Source organism: Scomber japonicus, chromosome 10 (assembly GCF_027409825.1).
Source record: "Scomber japonicus isolate fScoJap1 chromosome 10, fScoJap1.pri, whole genome shotgun sequence".
NCBI classification, from domain to species: Eukaryota; Metazoa; Chordata; class Actinopteri; order Scombriformes; family Scombridae; genus Scomber; species Scomber japonicus.
Window position 1 is genome coordinate 15,546,274 of NC_070587.1, and position 24,042 is coordinate 15,570,315.

The following is a 24,042-nucleotide window of genomic DNA, read 5'->3' on the forward strand; positions in this document are numbered from 1 at the left end:
ATGTGCTGTTCGTGGAACCGTTAAAATGGAAATGTAGGCATTGCAATAATCTCACACATTTGAATCGAGAATGAGCTTTGCAGTGTTGTCACACCCATAATGGCACACCTATGCAAATTACCAAGAGCAGACTTTGTTTTCGTTAATATGCCTCATATTAAATCCAGTAGTATGGGTGGGGTAGTGCTGAATGAACTTTAGCTTGTTTTTCTGTTTTGTTTTTGTGGCCTTGTGGCATCCCTGTGAGCATCTGTCAGCCACACAGCCTGAAATAACAAGCAATCATATTAGGGGAAAGGTAGGCGGGCAGATGAATGGATGGATAAGATGACTAAACAAGTCAACACAAGAATGAATTAGCATTGTGATGTTGCATAACAGAAAGGTCTTTAATGTCAGGTAGTAGCCACACCCTTTGCAATAACAAGCACACACAGTAAGAGAGTAATATATGAATGAATGGAGGGAAAACATTAGGGGCACAATGGGCTCAGTGGGACTGACATTAAAATGATATGTTGTTGAAAGGTGTGGGAAGGTTTTAAATTGCCTTAGAGACTAACCTAAAGCACAGTCACCCTCTGTGCTTTCACTCTGCTCTCACTGGTTAAAATACAAGAGCAGAATACGACAGGCTTAGATCAGAATCTCCACGGATGCATTTTCTTACTGACAAACATACACAGTCAGTGTTGTTGTACCTTTTATAACTCTGACATCAAAGTTCTGTATGTAAGAAGTCTATCATCAGTCTACACAAGTTTGCTCCAAAAAGTCTCAGATCAGAGCAGTTCATTGTCAGCGTCCCCAACCACATTACAGTTTAGTAACTACATTAACTGAATTTTCACTCCAAATATTTGAAACCGTAATTTAAATTTTAATGTGTATTGTTATGTTGTGTTGATATTGCTGTCATCCTGTTCTGTCAGGATTTTTTGTCAAGCTTTGTGTCTTGTTTCCCGATCATTATTAAATTATTCATGTTTTAAATAAAAGTAGAAGTTTTTTTTTTTTTTTTTGTCCTCATCATAGATCATTGGTGAGCGTACTAGAACAAGTTAGGCCTCTTTAATTTGTTGTTTCAAAATTTGTAGTTAGGACATATATTTGACAACTTTCCATCAACTTAGTCGTGTATGTGTGTGTGTGAGTGTGTATGAATGAGTGTGAATGAGTGAGTGGCAGCTCTGTGTGTGTGTCTCTGCATGCAGCATGGACTGTGCTGACAGCAGAATGGCTCGCTCTGTTGGAGGGGATTCACACTTCACATCAGATCATCACAATCAAACTGTCTTTAACACCGACACGCACGCAAGCACATACATACACACACACACACACACACACACACACACACACACACACACACACACACACACACACACACATACACACAAACTAAGAACGTATCATTCACTTTCTGTTGCAACTCACAGAATCAATGTCACACACAGTTTCATACAAGATCTTGCTGGCCCCTCTATCTCACATGCAGACTTAGACACACACACACAATATACAATACACACACTGACACACATACACAGTAGTGCTTTAGTCCCACAGAGAAATTGGCTAACCATACTGAGCAGCCAGACAATGGTTCTGTCAATCAACGTCAAGTCGCTGCTTGGTTGTCCAGCCTGAGGCCTTCCAGTGGACAGCTAGTTAGCTTGTGTGAATGAAACTGACACTAGCCTCAAGCACATTTTCAAGGTTCCAAATCAAACTTCCCATCACTTCTCTTGACCTGAGTACATTTGCAATTCGTAGCTCAGTGTTTTCCACTGATTCCCACTGTTTTCTGAGGCCTTTGGGTCAGGGAATTCTTCTTTCTGATGTTTGATTTAGAAAGTCCAGCAAATTATTTTTTTCTGTTTTTTAAGTCACTCCTAAATCTAGTACAAAGACAATCAGTGAGCGGAGTTCAGTTGCATATTTTTAAGGCAGAAAAGTGAGAAATGTTTACATTTTATTAGTGCTCTTACTTTTCATATCATGTACACTGCACACACCAGCAAATAACAAATTCAGACATCACATTCATTAGATTACATTAGATGACCTTATTTATATACCTTTTTATATATATACCTTATTATTAAATGTAAGCTCTAAGTTACTTGAGAGCAAAAAGCACATTGGAAATGAACAAGTAGAAAATTCAAATATCTAGTCCAAAAGTCTGGTGTCTGCATTTTAGCTCTCTGCTAAATGAGTTTCTTTAGTGACCTCTGTAATTAGAGGTCCTGCTAAATGTTTTAACTACAGTCGTGCAGTAATGGTCAGTTAAATCATACTGCAGCAAACTGTTTCAGATGTGAAGCTGTTTGACGGCACTGCACTGTAGCCTGTTAATCCCAAAAACAGACTTAGTGGCCACAGTGGATACGGTTGGATTTTTCTGTTTATTTCCACTGTCATAGACGTGAGTGTCACTTAGGAACTTATTAGGATCTTATGTCTTGCCTCCAGCCATCTTCTTACAGTCAAAATTGTTGTTATTATTATATCCTATTATATCCTGAAAAGGATATTTTCATGTGGCTGGTTTGATCACCATTAATATTTTATGGTCTTGACCTTTGATAAGAAGTTGTATTTTCTGTTTGTTCTTTTTGTACTTGACCTTCGGACTGTATTTATTACACACATTTACTCAGTGAGTTTTGATAATGACACTGGTTCATATGTGAGATTTGGTTTTATGGATAAATGTATAATTTTAACAGTCCTTTCAATAAAAGCTCACGTTGTCATCTTATTTTTGTGTCTTTCAGGTGGGACCAAAGACATTGGATCAGCGTTGACCAGGATGTGTATGAGACATCGCAGCATAGAGGCTAAACTCAAACAGTTCTCCATGTAAGGAACATTACACACTGCCTGTTTTATCCTCTATTCTTCTCTACTGCTGACATTTAGCATACAGGATTTTATAAGATGCATCCATTGTGCTCTATTGGTCAATGCTTGGCTGACATGTAAGAGGGGTTGGGTGAGAACAGGGGTCATTGGGGTTATCATGTCAATACATCCCATCATGGAGGCTTGGTCAATCTAAATAAAGACCATTAATAGGAAGTTCATATATATATAAATAACAAGACCTTCCTCTATTCACACACTACATCCTTTTTGCTTTCAAGTGATACAGCTTTTCCTTATAATGGGATTTTTGACCTTAGAAAAAAACTTTCAGCACGATAAGTCTTTTCAAACTGTCAAAGAAAAACATTCATACAGTGTTTCCTTTATTAGTAAGTCAGTTAATGTACTTTGACCCAAGCTAGTCCTAGCAGTGTGTGAGTGAGAATACCCCTCATAGTGGAACACCGGGAAAGAGACGATTTGTCTGGCAACACAAGCATCTACAATGTTTCAGTATAGTCACACACCCAACATCTGTCTCTCTCTCTCTCTCTCTCTCTCTCTCTCTCACACACACACACACACACACACACACACACACACACACACACACACACACACACACACACACACTACTCAGACAAGGGGCTCTCTAATTTCGGATGGCATTTCAGTAGAAATTCCACTTGGATCTCCATAGCAGGGGCTGTACACAGGGGGGCTGTGGTCACCACCCACCCACTGACACACACTTTGGGGAAATGTCTGCAAGAGGGGGGAAGTCTAATTTTAGTGTGAGGCACTAAGCCTGCAGCTGCCCAACTCTCACACTCACAGCCTCTTAAACACACACACAAATACATCTCGGAAGACTGGCACAGTCGGGTAATGATTGACAGACATGACTGCACAAGCTTCTTACATCCTCCTGTGACACACAGTCAGACATAAGAACACTTTTCTTTCTCTTTCTGTTATTCACCCTCTGTCCCTCTCTGCCTGTTAATAATTGACAGACAATAACATTTACCATAGAGGTTTAAAGGAAAACCAGACCTAATGATTTTAATGTCGGACTGTCTGACTGCTGTTTTAGTCAGGTGACAAATATACTGGTAAACCCTGCCAAGTTAATCTGTAACATATGAATAAAATGAAACAACATATGTTAGTGGCTTGTATTTTGCATTCTCAATATTGAGTACATTTGTATAATTAGTTTTTCAGCCAGATGATCAGATAATAAAAATGTATTTTGGATGACCCATGTCACTGTTTTTATTTATTTATTTAAAACAGTGATTTGGTTTAGAATTTTTATAAGTGACACATTTAGATTTTAAAAGGTTAATCGTGAATATTTAGCTATAAATAATTTAATTGATCAAGCTGACCGTGGATTAGAAGTGAGTCACCTGCTGTTTTCACAGGGCCTTTCTGGAGGGTCTGATCAACCCTCTACAAGAACAGATGGAGGAGTGGAAAAGAGGAGTCAACACATTGGACAAGGACCATGCTAAAGGTATGACAAACAAACTTTGTGCTTGTTCTTCAAGTAAGTGTATTAAAAACAGTACCTTAACAGTCAGTTTCTGCACAGTTAATCTGATTTTGACCGTGTCCATGTGAAACAGAGTACAAGAGAGCTCGGCAAGAAATCAAGAAGAAGTCCTCAGACACGCTGAAACTTCAGAAGAAAGCAAAGAAAGGTAAATAAACTTTTTTTTTTGGAGACAAATCAAATCAAGTGAAACTGTGAGTTAGTCCTTGGTGAAATGGATCTCTCTGCCTCTAGTCTTTTTGTGAGTTTGCCTTATGATTTATGGTGACCAGGCTATGAGATGCATATTTTCTTTTATGGTTGCATCTCTTGCTGTATGGCTGACATGCTTGTACTAAATCATGCACCTGTACACCTGTAAACCTTTGACCACAGAGTATGAAATCCAGAAGATATATATCACAATATACCTTGTTATCTTTATAATGCTTGCATAAAAACTAGTTCATGATAAGAATTATATAGTATGGCTTACTAAACCATTGAAATATATATCCATGTCAGATCAGATCATTTGTTCTGTGTGTCAGCCATCACAAGCCAGATGATAGTTAGATGTGGTTCTCATTGAACTATTTGGGGAATCTTGTAAATTTGAATTATGTTTACCCAGAGTTTTTTTTTTTGAGCTACTTGAGCAGTAAGCACCTGGGCTTTGGTTGTCAAATTATGATAAACATGTTTGATTATAGTGTCCTGGATTAAAGACTCATCTGCAAGAAGTCTGCTTTAAGGACAAAAGAAAAAGTCCTGATTTTCCTTTTGATTGTTAAAATCATAAAACATGTCATATTTTATTTCAAATGGGAAAATGTCCAAATTGGATAAATGAGATTTTCATTCGACAGCAGTGATGTGTGTAGAAGTTTGTCCGTACTGATTAAGACTTGTGCAGATCTTGTAAGGCTAAACATTACCTTACTTGGTAAATACTCAGAGAGGGCAGGGGATTTTTTTCCCTCTGCAGTTCTCTTGGCTCAGGTTCTACATACGCATTCACCTACCTAGAGGAAAAACTAATATACACAAAAAAGGAATTAGATTAATGCGTTTCCTGTATATTTTGTAATGTTGAAAGTTTCAGGTTTGAATAAGTGCATGTTTCAAATTCCTAAAGTCAACAGATGGAAGAAGAGATGCAACAAACCTGCACAAAAATGAATCAGTGCTTCTTCTAACTCTTACTCTACAGAAGATTTGTTAATTTTAGTACATAATTTACAGTGTACAGGTTGTACAGGGGTTGAAATATTAATACTGCTACATAAGACTTGTGTCATTCCCCTCTGCATTCAACTAAGTGCTAGTTTAGACACTGTGGGACAAATTTTAAATAGTTTGATGTTGTTCAGCAAAGTAATACTTTCATTTTGACTTAAATCTAGTTTAGTTAACCAATCCACAGACACCCAGACACACACAAGTCTACAACTTTAGGACATAATTCATTGTTTAGTGCTGGCACTCTTTCAGTCAGTTGACTTGGATCTTTTTCCTCTCCCTGTCCCCATGTGGTTCTGATACCATCCGTCTCCTTATGCTGCACTGCAGCTGATACTCTAGGTAAGTCAGTCTGTGGAGTTAACTGTCTGTCCAGGCTGTTGTTTATGCTATGATGTCTAATTAAGTATATCAGTTACACTGTGAAGAAACCACCAAAAATCTAGTCTGTTATGCAAATAATCGATTCCTGTGGATGCTCTTAAATGTTGGTATGCTCAATTTTCCTCTGTGGCTATTACATTCAAAGTTTACGGTCTCTTACCACAACCTATTGGAATTGTCAGATTCATATTATGCTGCTTATGAATCTGTTGTCCCCTGTAAGTTTTTACCTAAGGGTAACAGAGACCCAGGGTTCATCCTTTCCATTGTGACTTCCTCTGCATCCTCACCTTCTTATGGATGCTCTTGTTCACACAGCAGGATGGCCTAATTATCAAATAACCCAGATGTCCTGTGAACATGTCAGATGTTTGTAACCTCTGGAAGTAATGAGGTGTTCCTGAACACTTCATTAGGGAATTTTTGTATGAGATCATTTAAGTATCACAGTAATAGTATTAATATGCTGTAGGCTGACGGCAAAAGAGCACAAAGAATGTAATAAAAGGAAAAGAGGTGAAGCGGAGGCTTACGTCGACATGAGATGCACCCGGGTCTAACTGGTCCAGCACTTTCTACTGACTGGACTAATGTAGTGTCATGTTAACTTCTACAAGTTTTAAATCATTTTTGTGGTATCCACCATATGTTTTGTCTTAGTTCACATTGTTATGTCCCTTTTGCTCTTCACACACATGCACACACACACACACACACATCATCATTTGGCAGAAGCTGAGTTAAGTAATTGTTCCATTTTCTTCTGCATCGGAACTGAATTTTACTTTGTTTGGCAACCATCTTTCACCTATCAGGAATGTAGGGGATTGTTACCTTGATGTTAGGGTCGACAACATCCAGAAGTAAATATTTCACATAGAGTTGAGTGCACCCACGCATACACACACACAAACACATTAAAATTTCCGTCAGGGGAGCCCAGAGTGCTGATGTGTCATTCTGCACCTGGCTTGCCAAAGAAGCCTTTTAAACTCACTGACCTTCATATCACAGAAATACTCACAAACATTTAATCAAATTTATGTGTAGGTTGCTTAATGTAATCATAGTGCTTAAAAGAAGAGCACTCCATTTACACACACAAATAGCCGCCCATCTGTCTGCTTGTGTTGTGAGGATATATCAGATGTTTGATATGTGTCTTGTGAGGGTGTTTTTCTGACCCAAGACCCCAGCCTTGCTAAGAAACAGCCTATGACTTCAACCTAATGTAATCATTGGTCATGTGAAAGCAGGACCAGTTAATCTCATTTGTGTGTGTGTGTGTGTGTGTGTGTGTGTGTGTGTGTGTGTGTGTGTGTGTGCGTGTGCAGGCAGTGGGCCATTTCGACCCCCACCATATTCATCTTGGCTCAGTCACTCAATTTCTTAGTTAAGTTTGGTAAAAACAACCGTAGACTATGAATTCTGAAACTCTAGGTTGATTTTGTGTTTATAACCTCAACATTTGTGATAAGTAATAAATTGTATAACAACTATTTGTCATTATTTAAGAGCAGCAATGACTTGTGAAATATCTCTCAGGTTGGATTTGTTTACAATGCAGTTCGTGACCCTTGACCTTAAATTGAACCTCAGTGTTAAAATGTTGTTGAGGATAAAAGAGGAAGTAGTAATCAGGGCCTTGTCATTCACATAGTTCCACCAATGTATAAATTATGGCACACAGGACAGGAATGCGTACAAACCGAAGAACAGCCCACAGCACAGACGAAGTGACACTTAGCTCTTAACAACCAGTCTGCTTCCCACAAGCTGTCATTTCATGTCAGGGTGTGCCTTCATTATCTGACATGAGCACAATGTACAGTATGATTTAAGTTCCCTTGTTGTGACTGAATTATGTGGATTAACTAAGAGAAAAACATTAGTAATCTTGTCCATTATTTAGATATACTTTACTATAACCACTCAATTGAAGGAGGCACCTCATAGCTAAGTGTGCATGACAGTAGTGGTACACAGTAGCAAATGTGCGTCCCGGTGCGCATGTACAACCTTTTCCATCCCTGCAATCATGGCCCTTACATCACCACTGATCTCAGCCTGAGTGAGTCAGTGCTATAGCTTTTGGTTGAATGTTGAAAATAAGTTTCATGCTTTATATGTAGCCAGTTGAAAGTAGTTGATGGTATTTACCATTTATGGTCATTTTCCACAGGAGTACTATAATTGTCACGTGTGCAAACATGTTTAAATTGATGATCTCATAATTCACTTTCAAAGGACTCAAATATCACTCTGTAAGCCTTAAGGAAATCAGTTTGCTGGTGATTGGCAGAAGAGATTAAATCTTATCCTTGCAATTGAATGACTCAAGGAATAAGGCACTTTTTGATGGGTTAACCAACAGATGTACAGTATAGATGTGGTAGTTACGTGACACTGATTGTGATCATGATAATCACTATTCAAGCAATACCAAAAAAAGCAGCAAAGAAAATATTTGACTTTCCTTCTGTCTCAGACAAAGTTCCTCAACTTATAGTAGTGTCTTTCCAAAACCACTTTGGTCATGTTGAGAATACAGTCTGCCAAGACTTGAACTAATAGGAGAAAACCAGCTTCCTCATTTCACTGCATGCCAGGGAGACACCACAGAATTTCTCATTCTGGGGCCTGAAAAGCTACTTTGAGGCCAAGGGAGTCCTCCAGTTCAAAATAAATTTTAATCATCTCAAACTAGAGTTAAAGAAAATGTGTTTGGAGTGTCATAGATTATATATCCTTGTTAAAATATCACTGAGCTTTACAGCAGTGCACTTGCACATACCTGTCCATAATCACCAAACAGCTATTTACAGCTGTAGATTAAAACATTAGTTGAATGGCCAATCAGTTGGTAAGTTTTTCCGTGCCAAGAGATGGAAGGAAGGAATAATAATGAGTTTGATCCTGCAGTGGAAACCAAACTTATGAGTGAATCCTGTCTCCTTCAGGCATAGCTCTCCACAAAACCTCACAATGTTGTTGTGTACTACCACTGGATCCACATGAGACTGAAAATATATACTGCAGTTTGGACTACAGTCTATCTACTCCATCATAGTCTCCATATTAAATAAGAGAAACTGCTATAAGGGTACCGTAGCCCACATTCCTCTGAGTTCAGCGTCACAGACACCAAACCCAGCTTGCTAAATAGATTCCCTTTATATGGAAACTCAGTTTGTCTTATTTTGTCAACAACCACAAAATTCTGTGAGTGCATACATTTGCACACTGCCCCATATTATTTCATTTTGTAGCGTTGGTATACTCGGTGGCAGTACTTTTGCAGATTTTAGTCAGCTGCAAATTTACAATGTCATCAATTTATTTACCAAAAATTGTAAAAATTTACATTTTTGGTATTTTGGTGAAAACACTTGGGCAGTTACACTAGACTGAACTTGTCTAGACTGGAAAAACCTGTCAGGCATAATTGCACTTCTCCTCACTTTGGATACAGACACGGTCCTGGAACTTCATCCACCCAAAATTTGTAGTTAGGACATATATTTGACAGCTTCACATGATATTCATATTGTTATTGAAGCAATTAGTCACTTCTCATTAATATCAGTTTTGTAATACTAGTGGCTGTATAATGATAATTTCCATTTAGTATGGTTTTCCATCAACTTAGTCCTGTGTGTGTGTGTGTGTGTTAGTGTGTGTGTGTGTGTGTGCGTGTGTGTGTGTGTGTGTGTGTGTCTTGGCAGTCACTGTTAATTGTCATATTTAATGTGGTCTAGCAGACTGATGGAGAGATAAAGCAGTGGAAACATAGCTTCCCCACATGCTGCACCATATACAATGAATAAAGTGCACCGACATAGAAGAGAAGAAAGAGCCGATGGATTGTCCTCAAGATAAAATGCATATCCTTATGTTTTACATTTGAGGTGAAGATTATTTCTCTTTGTAACTCTATCTGTGTGTCTTTACCACTGATTTGCATGATATAGGGACTCAACAAAAGGCGCCAGTTCATTATCTTCCTTCAGACACAAGAGTAGACAGACAGACAGACCACAAAGTTGTTCACTGTGGGTTTAACCTTGGTATATCAAAGTCAAGATTGTGTGTGTATATGTTGGTGTGTAAAGAGTACTTTGAGTGGTTTGATAATGCTTTTGAGTCTCACTGCATGTAGTCTTAGGCAGTCGCCAGCAAGAGGGCTTGATTTGGCTTTGGGGTATTCTCTGTTAACGCACAGTGCATGCAGGCACATATGTAGAAACACACAGCATAAAGACACACACACAGTGCTGAATAACAGGATAACCTTGGGATTGGGATTGTCCTCAAACATTTACAGATTTACATATGCAAACACACACATAAACACGCAAGGGCCAGATGGTCTTGGGGCTACCTTGCACTTTTGTCATCCATGGGAACACACACAGTGTTACCATGTCTAGAAACACCCTGGTTTTGAAGTGTTTAACAAAGAGTAGAGATAGTCAAAAATGGTTCTGACTTTTGGCTATCTCTGCATAATAGACTGAAGTTTTCCAAGACAAGCAACAGATTAGCATAAAGAACAGGAGATAGATAAAAAAGAGACAGGAAACACTTCAATGACAAGAGTGGCCCTTCATGTGGCAGTGATGGAAGTGAGTTGGGACAGTCAAATAGTAGCATTGAAGATAGCAATGCCCGCAATGAAATATATATTGTATAGCAGTAGAAACAGTCCAAGACAACATGCTCCTACTGTTGTGAGATGATCCATGCATGTTATTGGAACATTATTCTGTAATTTATGCTTTAAAGCAGGATGAAAATAAAATAATGTAAAGTGATCAAGTTCATCTCACGCTAGCCATGTAGATTAGTAAATAGACCAAGCGTGTGTTTCCTTGTGAGTTTATTCGAACAAATGATTTAATACATTTCTTTTGTGTGTTTGCATTTGTGTGTTTGTTTCGTGCAAAAGGTCGTGGTGATATCCAACCCCAGCTGGACAGCGCCATGCAGGATGTGAGTGATAAATACATTCTGTTGGAGGAGACAGAGAAGCAGGCCCTGAGGAAGGCTCTTATAGAGGAGAGGCAGAGATTCTGTTGGTTCGTAGCCATGCTGCAGCCTGTAGTGGTGAGTACAGCGGGGGCAGAAGGAGAGAAACAAACATCAGATAAGCACTCAGAGAGCAACAGAAAGGGAAGTGTAGAGTCATCTCACTCTGCAGCAGCTTTTTGTTCTCACAAGCCCAGAATAAGCCATGTTAGGCCCTCAGCTTCATCACGCTACTTATAAATGTATATTTTCTTCCCCAGACAATCTTAAATGAACCTGTTTTATCCTATTACTGTTATCTAAACTCATTTTTCCTCCCAAAAGTAATTCAGATTATCTCCATTTTCTCTGCCATGTTTGATTTCAGGATGAGGAGATTTCTATGCTGGGAGAGGTCACCCATCTCCAGGGCATCTCTGATGACCTCAAAGCCCTGACCTCTGACCCACACAAGCTTCCTCCTGCTAGTGAACAGGTGAGGAAAAACTTTAGGCAATCTGTGGATACTTGAGCAAAATGAATGTTTCAGAGCTTGTCCTTTTTGCTCTATATGCCATATTTGTGTATTATTTGTAGGGGGTTATACTCCTTGGATTAAATGTATCTTTGTTCAGTACCTTATCTCTTTGTGAGTATGACAAATATTTTCTTCCCTCAGGTGATTTTGGACCTAAAGGGCTCAGACTACAGTTGGTCGTATCAAACGCCACCTTCATCACCCAGTACCACTATGTCCAGGAAGTCTAGCATGTGCAGGTAGGCTTCAAAGACCAATCACAAGACTCATAACTTTTTTTTTTTTTTTTTTTTATATTTTATTAAGTTTTTACATATAAGAAAAACATACAAATAAAAATGACCACAGCAATAGCACTAATTTATAAATGTACTATACAACAAAACAATTAAAAGATCAAAGGAGAAAAATAAATAAATAATAATAATGATACAAATAAAAACAAATCAATAATTGAAAAAGCAGCAGCAGTGGTAACGTGAAGACCTCAAGTTATTACAGCATTCTCATCCTCCAAAAATTCCAAAAAAGGTTTCCATACTTTAACAAACTGTTTTCTTTTCCCTCTAACAATATATATAAGTATTTTCCAACGCAAGATATATTGCAATCTCCTTCAACCATAACTTTACAGAGGGCAATTGTATATTTTTCCACAAGACTCATAACTTGAACATAAGTGAAAGGGAGGCGTTGTCTTTCAAGTATACACTAACCAATCGGACCCTTAAAATCTTTTTGTGATCTAGTGTGCTTCAAAATTATATTGTCCGGAAAATTATTCAAATTAAAATAATTTTGGTCACCCAGATCACCAGATGAAACTGTATACAATGGTTTGGTGAAGTTAGAGATTATATTATAGAGTGTACATGTATATACAAAGCATCTACTGAAATGTGCAGATCTGTCTGTAAAACCTCATCAGTAGTGATGAATCTACTTGGGAGATAGCTTACATCATTGTAAAGGGGAGGGGAACAAGGACAAAAACCCAGTCCACGTCTGCCACCCAGTGTTGGATATGAGCTCTTATTCTTCATTGCTTCTTTTCAACTGATAGTTTGAAGTTCACCTCACTGAGAAATGAAGTGACGCTGTCAAAGAAAAACTGCATAGAGTTGTGTTTTAATTTACAGGCCTGTGTGATAAATATGTATTTATAAAAAAAAATTAAAAAAGGGATTGACAAAAAGTGCAGTTTTTGTAACATAGCTGTTCAGGCCATGTCTCATAAACTCTGTCCTCCCTGCTTTTTATGTGTCTTAATGATTTTTCCTGAACTGTTCTGGTTTCAAGAAAGATATTTTATGACTGGATTATGTATTGCTTTTTAGCTGTCAATTTTGGGATTGTGGGTGTTCTATGATTGAATCAACCTCAAATCAGCTTTAAATTATATGTTATTTCATGATGATGTTTAAAGGTCTTCCAGACTGTGAAAACATTTTTAACCTGCTATAGAGGAACAATTTAAGAGTCATATTTTTTCCACATACAGTGTTGTCATGTTACAGTGCAATGCCAATGCTTATTATGATTTTTTTAAAAAGCACAAATTCACAAATAATTGAGAATAAGCCGCTATTTTAAAAAAATTCTGCTTGGCAGATTATTAATTTGACCTTTTTTGTGACTCGGCCAGTGTACACACATTTGTATGTGTTTCTGTTTGTGCATGATAGTGTAGTACCTGATAGTTTTGTCTTTTACTTGTGTGGTAAAAGTAACTGTTTCCCATAAGTTACTTTTTTCAATTTTGTCAGCTTTGTATATAATTTAGCCCATATTGTGTGTATTTTTAATAGGACATAAAATCCTGTGATTTCCTGCTTGTAATTATCATTATGATTTTGCGCCTCTTCAGTTGGTTTGTTTTGCTGTTTTGACTGGATTGGCCTCAGTCACTGCCTGCTGCATCTTGGTGTGCTGTGTTAATTGTTTCCCACCCTGTCTCCTCCACATTCTCCCCCAATCCTCTGCCTTCATTCCTTCCCTGCTATTCCTTGTTTTTTATCTCTTCTTTACCCAACTTTCTTCCTCAATCCATGTCTTTGGGTGCACCTGATTCTCTTTACCTCTGCCTATCACTGCCAAACCTCTCCTTCATCCCTCACTCCCTCCCCTTTCACAGTAGTCTGAACAGCGTTAACAGTAGTGACTCCAGGGGATCCAGCGGCTCTCACTCTCATTCTCCTTCCTCCTCTTCTTCCTCCTCTACCTCACATCACCTCTTCCACCACCATCAACCCCGCCATCGGTACCGTAGCTCCACGCTTCCCCAGCAGGCCCCGGCTCGCCTCTCTAGCATCTCCTCGCACGACTCAGGCTTCATTTCTTCATCACAAGACCAATACACATCGTCCAAGTCATCGTCACCTATGCCAGCAGAAACAAAGGTAAGAAAAACTCTCAACTACTTAGATCAAAGTATGTGCACATGGTTGAGACAAGACTATAAAACCACATATGCAGTATGATTTACAAGTCATTGTCGTGAGAGACAGCGAAAACCCCTCATCAGCAATCCACACAACTCTTCTCTCACACATCTCCCAAACCACTGTGAGAGGCAGTTGGCTGGCAGGGCTAAGTTTATGTGATCATGGTGAAGTCATTTCACCGCTATTATTATAGTATAACTGCTCAGGAAATTAGTCTGCCTCCATTCTGGCCCAGGGCAAAACAGGTCAGCCTCATCCTGCTATTAAAGAGTCGACCGCTGTGACAGACTGTGGTTTGGTTCGACTTGCAGAGGCTTGTGTGTTGTATTTTCATGAAATGCATCAAAGTAAAATAACATGTTAAAAAAGACAACAGTGTGTTTTACGGGCAGTCAAGAGTGTGTCTCTATCAACAAGTCTCATACTGTCACTTTTATCTAACCATCTGACACAGGGGTTGAGATAATCATCAGTGATATAGTCCAGGGGATCGTCTGTTTGAGGTTTGCGGTTTGACATCAACCATGAGAGCGGCTGCACTAGTTGATGTTTTGTTAGGACGCCAGCAACCAGAGTTCCCCTGTCCAGAAAACACTGGTGTCGTCAGATTTCCAAGTTTTTATGATGCAGTGAAGGTGGTTTGGCAAGTGAATATCTGACCCATTTACAGCACCGTCCCAGGAATCAGCCTTCTCATGGCCTTATTCTTGGTGTAGTTAAAGTAGTGAATGTTTGAAAGAAGAAGACATTGCAAAACAGGACTCATTAAACCAGGGCCAAATTACTAATAGACCATTTTAAATATCAATTGATGAGGATACTTTCTAGTCATTCCACACAGTAGAGATTTGTCTTTGCTTCCTTTTAACAAAACCACTGCTGACAATGAATGCTGGTATGACTCCCAGTGCACCTTCTATACAGCCTCTATAGTCACTTGGCTGTATTCCTAACTAACTGCTGAGGACTGTGGAAAAGTTGCTTCTGCTCTCTAACAAACTGCTTCTCTCTGTCTTACCTGCTGAAATGTCTGCGTTTGCAATTCTTTCCCCTCCCTCTCTCCCTCTCTCCCTCTCTCTCCCTCTCTCCCTCTGGTCTCGTCCCACTGCCTGCCTGCTTGCTTGCGTGCTGCTGCCCTCGCTGTCCCAGCCTTGTCCCAGTTCCAGATCCTCTGAGGTGTCAGAGACTGGGCAGCTTCACAGTGACTACAGCAGTGACCCCCCCTCTCTATCTGCTGCTGCAGCTGCACCTCAGCACACTACTGACAAGGTGAAAAACCTCTTCCTAATAAATTTGTGTATTGCACCAGCATCAGAAGCACGACAGCTTCCTCATACTTAACTTCATACTTGGCTGTACAGTGACTCTTGTTTTCCACACTGACAATAAAACACTGTCGAGCTGAAGGAACGGCAGTGTATGACAGTCAAGGGCAGCTCTGAACCGGCGCCTCCATCAATTTTTCATGCTCATTTAGTTTAATGTGTTTAATTTGCTTTGTTTTTATGTGATGAATCGCTTATCATTTTTGTGTTCCATTTGAGTGGTTTCTCCCAAGTGTCACACTCTTTTGCATTTTGATTTTGCACTATTTATCATTTCAGTTATTTATCCCATTGTGTTGTTTGTTTGTTTTTCTTTTCCTTTTTGTGTCGTCTGTTATCATTCCTCCTCCCACCGACACACATATATCCAGTTGTCCAATGGTTTTGACCACTACAGTCCAGCCAGCTCCCCCTACCTGCATAGCAACGGGGGGAGTTTGGGGTCCAGCTCCGGCACTGCATTCCCCTTCTACCCTCCGTCCTCTTCATCCTCCACCTCCTGCCCCACTCGTTCATGGTCACGTCCCGCCTCAGCCCTGCTGCCAGATTTCCCTCACTACAGCATGATGGGCTCACCCATGGTGCCTTCATCCCAAGTCCCCACCTGGAAGGTTTGTTTGTCATCTTCATCTCGATGACCATCTTATCCCTCCTCCTCACCAACAGTTGGTTCAACTTGCAAGATACTCTTGATTAGTGTGTAAAATACACTTTTAGCTCATTAGTTTGATTCTTTTATACTCCAGTACAACAATATCTGCAGACCTAAAAACCAAGAGGTGAACTGAATCAAGAGATTCCATCATCAGAAGCACATCATTGAGAAATATAAATGTGAAGTATAAGTACAAAAACACTGACATGTAATTCTTTACAGGACTGGGCAAAGCCAGGGCCTTATGACCAGCCCATGGTCAACACACTGAGGAGGAAGAAAGACAAGGAGACTCCAGCTATAGTGGACAGTAATGGTAGTAACCCTGACAGCAACCCTGCGTCCATCTCAGCCTCAGCACCAGCTCAAGCTGCGCTACAAACACCGAGCCCAGTGGAAGAGAGGAACAGGACTGTGGCTGCACCTCTCAAGGTCAGTTTTAGTCAGCATCTCCTACTGTCCCACTGCTTTTTCTTCAGCAGCTCTCACAATAGCATGGATTCTGGTTAATGACTCTTGTTGTAGATCAAGCTTTGAAGCATTTATTCATTGTTTGGTTGTTTTTGTCATTCAGAATTCTTAATTTATTTTTAGCAAAGGTTCACTTTTTTGTTGTTCTTCTCTGCTGACTTTATTTCTATCTCTGTATCAGTATTTTTTTACTTTCCATGTACACTCAATACTAGTTATTATTATAACAGCAAGCACTGTGATAAGTGTGCGCGACTAAATGGTCTCCATTAAAGGGGGTCCATATGGATGCAGACATTCTTTCCTCTGTCAGCTTTATGCTGTAAAATGTTAGTACTGCAGCTGTTGCAAATTCCTATAAAAATGTTTGGTGACTCAATTGTGTCATTATTCTACATAGACTGGATGAGGTATATTAACATAGGTCAGTCTACATGTTAAGTTTTAGGTGACCTTAAATTCAACTTTCAGCAGGCCAGTGTTTTTTTCAGACCACATGATTGAGCCTCTCACCGCTAATGTTCCCACTTAATGACTTTAACAAGTTGTACCTAATGATTTTAATGACTTAATGAATTGTATCTAGCTGTATTCAGGCAGTCAGACTCTCAGACTCTTAGACTAAATCTTTTTATTTTCATTGGTTGATTGCTCCAGGCTGGTGGAATTGAGGTTCATGAGGAATTGGCTCTGGCCTTATCCAGAGGTCTAGAGCTTGACACTCAGAGGTCCAGTAGAGACTCCATCCAGTGTTCCAGTGGCTACAGCACTCAGACCAACACACCCTGCTGCTCTGAAGACACTATACCTTCACAAGGTAACAAACTCTTTGTAAATCAAATCATGCAAACTTCCCTCTCTTTTATCCTCTAGTGTTTTGTTATGTCTCAGTGTGTCATCACACTGACCTCTCTGTTTCTGTGCATGTTGCTTCCAGTATCGGACTACGACTATTTCTCAATGGCTGGGGACCAGGAGCCTGAGCAGCAGCACTCTGACTTTGACAAGTCGTCCACCATCCCCAGAAACAGTGACATTGGCCAGTCGTACCGACGCATGTTCCAGACCAAACGGCCAGCCTCCACAGCCGGTCTGCCGAGCACGCAGGGTCCCTACCCTGGACAGGGGTACCCATCAGGACCCTACCCCTCCACACCTGTCCACACAGGAGCTTATCCCTCCACACCGATCCACACAGGGGCTTATCCATCCACTCCTACAGGTACAGATTGTAGTTATAGTGCACAGATGTAGAATTATTGTTTAAATTTTCATGTTTGAGTCTCTTAATTTTTATGTGTATGTGGATTATTGTTGTAAGGCATAATGTTTAATGTAAGTAACTCTACTTTAAACACACTTACATAAATGTATCATTGAATACCTTATCAGAATAGTTTTGTTGGTGTTTGCTTGTGCCTGTTTCTCTTTTTCATGTCCTTTTTGTTTTACTGTTCTTGTTAAGGGTGTGGCTGAAAGGTGTAGTTATTTCTAATTGATGAATCATTTTTGTTTTATAATTACAGGCTCCTCTTGCTCAGGTCAGGGATTTTATTCTGGATCTAGTTCTCATAATGCCTCTGGCTATTATTCTACAGGCCATGGTCCAGTTATCGTCACCCCTGGGGTTGCCACAATCCGTCGCACTCCCTCTTCAAAACCCTCTGCCCGCCGCTCAGGCTCAGTTCAGGGTACTGGCCCCATCCCTATTCGTACGCCCGTCATCCCAGTAAAAATCCCCACAGTGCCCGACATGTCAGGAGCAGTTAATGGCAGCAGGAGTGCAGAGGAGATGAGAGGTGGAGGAGAAGAGAGTCCAGATTCTCCGACGTTGGCAGGAGGAGAGGATGCTGGTGCACTGCCTGTTATGTCTTGGAGTGGTCAGGCCACAACCAACCCTCCCACTATCCCATCGCCCAATCAGCTGACCCAGCAGCACCTTCAGAGTGAGATGGGAGAAGACGAGGCAGGAGAAGGTGGAGACGGCAACATGCTGGTAGCCATCCGCAAAGGGGTCAAGCTCAAGAGAACCCTCACCAACGATCGCTCTGCACCACGCATTGCATGATGACAACAACACAACACGCAGACGAGAGTCATAAGAGACGTGAGCTCATGGCACAGGCATGAGGCCCCCCATTTATTGTGTTTGCAAATGGGGTCAGAGGCTTTAGATAAATGTGATTTACAGAATCATAGGGCTTCTTTGTTTATACAAGAAGTCTATTTCATCTATTTTACACAATTCTCATTCTGTAAATTTTCACCTGTGAGAATGCCTTACTACACAAGCCCTCTGTAATGATCCAGAGAGGGAAATATATGCTATTGCTCAGGTGTTGGGTGCCAACCAAGCATTTTAGCACTAAGATCACATCTCCTATTTTGGTTTGTGATGCCTCAAAAATTATGTAAAGCTGGTAAAAAGATTTGTTTGGAGCCAAAGTGGATCATAGGCCCACTTCTGGTATATCCTTATATGGTAATTTGAGTAACCAAGATAGGACCTGATTTCTTGCATAGGTCCTAGAATAAAGGATTTCAGCACTAAAAAAGAGTCCTCATCTGCATAATTAAAGTGTACAACATAAGGAAATCTTTTTATTAATAAATAACAAGAGAAGGAAGCAGCAGGTTTATAGAACAGTATGTTCATTGCTTTAAGAGGACAGTAAAGATGTATCCAGTATTCCCCTTTAAGCAGGAGGACGGTATGTATGCCTTCTCTCAGTGTAGAATAAACACTGTGTATTATATGTTTAAAAACTCATAGTACCATTGTGGGACAAATAAACATTTAAACTGCTGAGTGACTCTACAGGAGCAAGTACGACACAGCACCAACAGAGCAATACTCAGGTACACTTGGAGGTAATGGCTCAGCTGGTCAGCTTTAGATTGCACCATTTGGCTTCCCCCCAACTGAACTGACTGCTTACTCGGAGGGACGTCTTAACAGCTGCAAACTACTTGTTGTCAAAGCTGTCTTCCATCCATAATACTCAAATACATGGTACTTGAGTTGTCACTATGGACAGAAGTATGAATAATAAAGAGAGCCTCTGTAAAAGCAAATGAACTGACAATGTGTTGCAGCCCAAGGTTCATCTAAGAAGACTAAAGCCTCACATGGGTGATGCCATCATAAAAAGAGACACTATATCTTAGGTTCTTTTTTGTGTTAACTCTTGTAGTATTTACATGATTTGTAAATAATTTTGCACATCTCTTTGTCTGAGAAGTGTGTCGTTGCTTCTCACACTCGGTATCTACCTGTATTTCCACCTCCACAGTGCCACAATCATTCAACTTCACTCCTTTAACCAGAATGCTTATTTAGTTTCATTTAATAATCAATGTTGAATTTAAAAACCACTCTCAGACACACAACATTACTTTGGGATGTGAATTGGTTTTATTTTTGATCATTTTTTCCATTATGAATCTCACATCATCTGTAACATGTACATGCAGAGCTTCGTAGAGCTCCTCAGTGATCTGTGTTGATAAGGTAGCCATTACGTTATATAAGCTCCTTATTTATGTGCCATCTTGCAACCTGTTGCGCATTGAATGCTTATAACACTACTAATAAATGTTAGAGTACACATGTGCCATGTTAAAACTCCACCTTAATTCAAATTTATATATATATTAGAAAACATTTTATAGAAGATAATAAGGCAAAATATTTTTTGATGTTTTTTTGAACGTTGTGAGTTATACACAGTGATTGGTGATGCCAAACTGTTTTTATTTGTCTGGTTGCTGTTATTATTGAGCTTTTCGGTTGTCTTCTAGCATGCATGTCCACCTTTTTTGATTACTTCAGTTTCTACATCTGTCACCTGAAGTCATTTTAGCTCTAATTTTGGTGTTTTATATTTAGCATCAAAGGCGACAAGGAAACAAATCCGATATATAAAGCTTTGTAACCCTAAAAACTAAGAACCACGTAAAAACCCTATTATGTAAGAAATACGTCATTATAGGTACTTTTTATTTTATTTTACAGGACAATAAGATGTTTCAGATATGAGGCTTTCCCTCACACTGCAGCATTGTAAGACTATAGGCTATAAGAAATTTGTATTACTTAGTGATAGTCTGTATTTTAATTTGCATTTCAGTTCAAGCACTGTGAGACCATGGCTACTACAAGATGTATCAAACTGTAAATATTATTTAGCTGTACAAGTTAGTCCAGGAACTCACACATTTAATTTATTTTCTTTCTCAGTCTTTAAATCTTTTTCTTTCTCAACCTATCTCTATTTTTATACTTATATAAAATATCAGAGTCATAGAGTTGTTGTTTTTTTTGTTTTTGTTTATCCATGCATGATAATTTGTTGTAAATCAGATTTTAAGCATCACTGTATTGTTCTTGGTTATATTTTTATGATTCATTTAAGTCCCTTATTTCAGTCACATGTGCAAAAACTGCATTTTAACGGTGCTGGCTGATTTAAAAGTGACACGCAGCTACACTGAAGTGTGTTTGTTTGACCTCCAACAGAAGCTCACATGTTTTTGCTTCTTCACGGAGAGACTTGCATCAGTATTATGAGTTCAGTTGAGATAGAATGTTTTCTTCAGATGTCAAATACTAAAAATTCTTTGGCAAACTGAGGACGTTTGCCGGAACATAACGCAACATGCTACATTGAGCTGTTCCCTGAGTGTGATCTGTGTTTAAAAAGTTAGACTGTAGTTACTGATTGATTTGAGGTAAAATGAATTGAAAGTAAACAGCTGATCTGGTAGGCATCTATCTTATTAGATTTGAACAAATGACATGATGCCCATAATGTCTGGCCTAATCTGATCTGAATTTCCCAAAAACACTTAAGCATGTGAATCCAGTTTGTGCTTTCATACATAATGTATCATCTCTATGCCAGACTTAATCTGATGAACAGGAGATGCACCACAACCCTCCGACAAATCAGATACCCCCGTACTGTTATATTTCAACACAGTAAGAATATTATTGTTTATACAGTATATTGTGGAAAACAGCATTAAATTCACCAGATCATTGATGATGGGGTTTGTTTTTTTTTTGGCCACCCACCCACTTGTCTTAAATGTGTATTATCAACTTGTAATTTCCATATTTAAATTGCTAGCATAGTAAATATATATTATATCAGAGTTGCCAAATGTCAGTATATCCTACGAAAAAGAAGTTTATAGTTTGTGAGGGTTTGTAAGTGTGGTTAAACCTGGTTTTTAGTTTAGTTTTAGCTTATGCCCCCCCCCCCCCCCCCCCCTCTGAGGAGAGTTGACCTCTCTGTCTGTCTCTGTACAGTTCAACAGGTTATGATGCAGTTTGTGTCAGAAAGTGAAAGGTTGTTATTTTCTGTGTAATGACAGCTTTAGCAATACAATAAAAATATAAATTTTGCTTCGGCTCGCTGGCCTCTTGATTGTGCAAGTGTGTATCCTCTGTGTGCATCAAGACCTTCTTCTTCTTGCTATGATCCTTGTTTTCCTGGGGGTCTCATTCTGCTGGCCTAAATTCCACATTCATTGCAGAATGTCTTGCTGACTTTACTGGAATATTGTATCTGAAAATCGTCCCCTTTCACATACAGAACACAATTAACATTTAACAAAACATATACTACAGACATATGTACATATTACACATATTACATCTGACATGATGGACAATAATGGTCCTGATTGATGGGTAACATTGACACGTTATGTGCATGCATTAAGTGCTGTTTAAGCTGCAAGTCCTAAATATCTTGTTTTGAAAGCAAATCTGGTGTCAACTCACAGTAATGACCAGTAACTGAACTGTGACAGTAAAGCTTTCATTTGTCATTTCAGTATCTGTTTTTTAGACCCCTGAATGTCCTCGGTTACCTCACAACTTCTCAAATGAAGCTGAGCAAGCGGAGATTAACTCAGTACAGTACAGTCTATGGTACAGTCATTGCATCCGCCTTCTAAACAGATGATGTGTTTACTTTTGACCACCAGGGGTCGCTCTTGCCCGAGCTTTTCCAAACACCTCTATCCTCGTTTATAGCTTTTACTGAAATAATGCATCACTTCCCCATCCTTAGAGGCCTTGAGGCGCTGTTCTAATCAATAAAAGTACAACCAAAATAATAAATCTCCCACTCTGTAGCAGAAACCCGTGACAAAAAAAACACGAATGAAGCATTAAATCACAGGTTTTAAACACACATTTTCCTCCTATGCCTCACATGAGGCTTCCTCCTCCTCCAAACAAAAAAACTTCCAAATGGTGTCATATTTTCTGTGGGTGTGGACTGTTGTCTGGGTGAAGGGGAAGGAATGGATACAACAGACACTCCTTTAACACTGGGGAGTAGGCCTACTTAGGCCTATATATGCTACTCCTCTATATACTGCACTAAACTCTTCTCACTATATGACCATTGGCACCTCATGTGGCATCATTATTCATATTTCAGTTATAGCAAGTTTATCAACACCAGGGATGAGGATTTCAGTGCACAGTGTTGTTTTCGTTATGCCAAACGCAAAAGATGATCATATGAATAAGCTACAACAGGCTATATGTGCTGGATGTGCGTACGTCTGTCGGTGCCGTCAGCGTTACGCACGGAGGAAAGCAGCTCTGCTATTGGAAAATATTTTCGGGCTGAGCTGGCCCTCCCATCCGCCTCACACCATCCTGCCAGCCAGAGGTTACACCAGTTTACGGACTTACGGACGCAAAAATGTGATTTTGCGCAAATAGGCTATACAGCCGATAAGGTTTTTGATGTTTTGAGCGTCTATCTACAAAAATCGCATAAATAAGAGACGTATGCGTCGCTGCAGGCTGTGTATTTTCAAGGTTTCCTCTGGAGGTTGTTGGACGGGACAGCGGAGCATCGACTGAGGTGCGTCCGATAAGACAAGTTGCAGTTTGATTTTGGACATTTCCTACTTCATCCTTCCTCGTAGGATGAAGGCTGGAGTCAGTATGTTCGTAAATAATGTGTAATTGTTATTGTCAGGCTCGCGTTTTGCCCTCAAATAACCCGGGTTGTCTACAGATGGAGGATGGGTTTACGGTGTTTGTATACGACCACTGCAGGGATCATTAACAATTTGAAAAAAATGATGTGATTATGTCATGTATGTCATGTGTTTACAAGTGTAGGTTTAAAATGGTGAAAATTAGGGCCGTTACATTACCATCCTCCGCTGTTATCCTCCAGGTTTCCAGCTCATCGCTCTACTCCCCCCATCCCAGAGATGCTCCCCAGCCTGCGGAGAGTTCTACGGCCCGCTCTCTCTCTCAGAGCCGGGACCGGGCTAACCAGAGCCGGACTCAGCAACCACCAAACACCCGCCCTTGGATCCCCCGCCCCCCGACTCGCCTCAGAGCCGCCTCTCTTTATGCTGGTGCAGCGGTGTAACCTGGGAACACACCCGCTGAAGGAACCCGTGGAGCCTCTCAACTCACCCCGGGGGGCCAAGGAGTTTATTTATAGCCTGCATCCGTCTGAGCGCACCTGTCTGCTGCGGGAGCTGCACAAGTTCGAGTCCATAGCCATTGCTCAAGG

The 24,042-nt window shown here is 39.9% G+C and overlaps 2 protein-coding genes across 7 annotated transcripts in view; both read left to right on the top strand.

Moving 5' to 3' along the window:
- The window catches only part of LOC128365763 (protein MTSS 1-like), a 53,044-nt gene extending 31,154 nt beyond the window's left edge, over positions 1-21,890 (top strand). For 2 of the 6 annotated variants that reach the window (XM_053326333.1, XM_053326337.1), the window contains 13 exons: positions 2,784-2,868; positions 4,305-4,396; positions 4,509-4,583; positions 10,989-11,146; positions 11,436-11,543; positions 11,727-11,824; positions 13,720-13,984; positions 15,179-15,298; positions 15,726-15,965; positions 16,232-16,441; positions 17,138-17,297; positions 17,418-17,702; positions 18,007-21,890. In XM_053326333.1, coding sequence (XP_053182308.1) covers positions 2,784-2,868; positions 4,305-4,396; positions 4,509-4,583; positions 10,989-11,146; positions 11,436-11,543; positions 11,727-11,824; positions 13,720-13,984; positions 15,179-15,298; positions 15,726-15,965; positions 16,232-16,441; positions 17,138-17,297; positions 17,418-17,702; positions 18,007-18,548 — 2,438 coding nt within the window. In that variant the 3' untranslated portion in view covers positions 18,549-21,890. Of the gene's footprint in view, positions 1-2,783; positions 2,869-4,304; positions 4,397-4,508; positions 4,584-5,977; positions 5,999-10,988; positions 11,147-11,435; positions 11,544-11,726; positions 11,825-13,719; positions 13,985-15,178; positions 15,299-15,725; positions 15,966-16,231; positions 16,442-17,137; positions 17,298-17,417; positions 17,703-18,006 lie in introns of those variants that run through there. The other 4 variants (XM_053326334.1, XM_053326336.1, XM_053326335.1 and 1 more) reach the window with 4 other exon arrangements.
- Positions 21,891-23,731: 1,841 nt separating this feature from the next.
- LOC128365777 (transmembrane protein 65-like) overlaps positions 23,732-24,042 on the top strand; it is a 32,823-nt gene continuing 32,512 nt past the window's right edge. Inside the window, exon 1 of the mRNA XM_053326356.1 lies at positions 23,732-24,041. Within this exon, the coding sequence (XP_053182331.1) occupies positions 23,732-24,041 (310 nt within the window). The remainder of the gene's footprint in view (position 24,042) is intronic.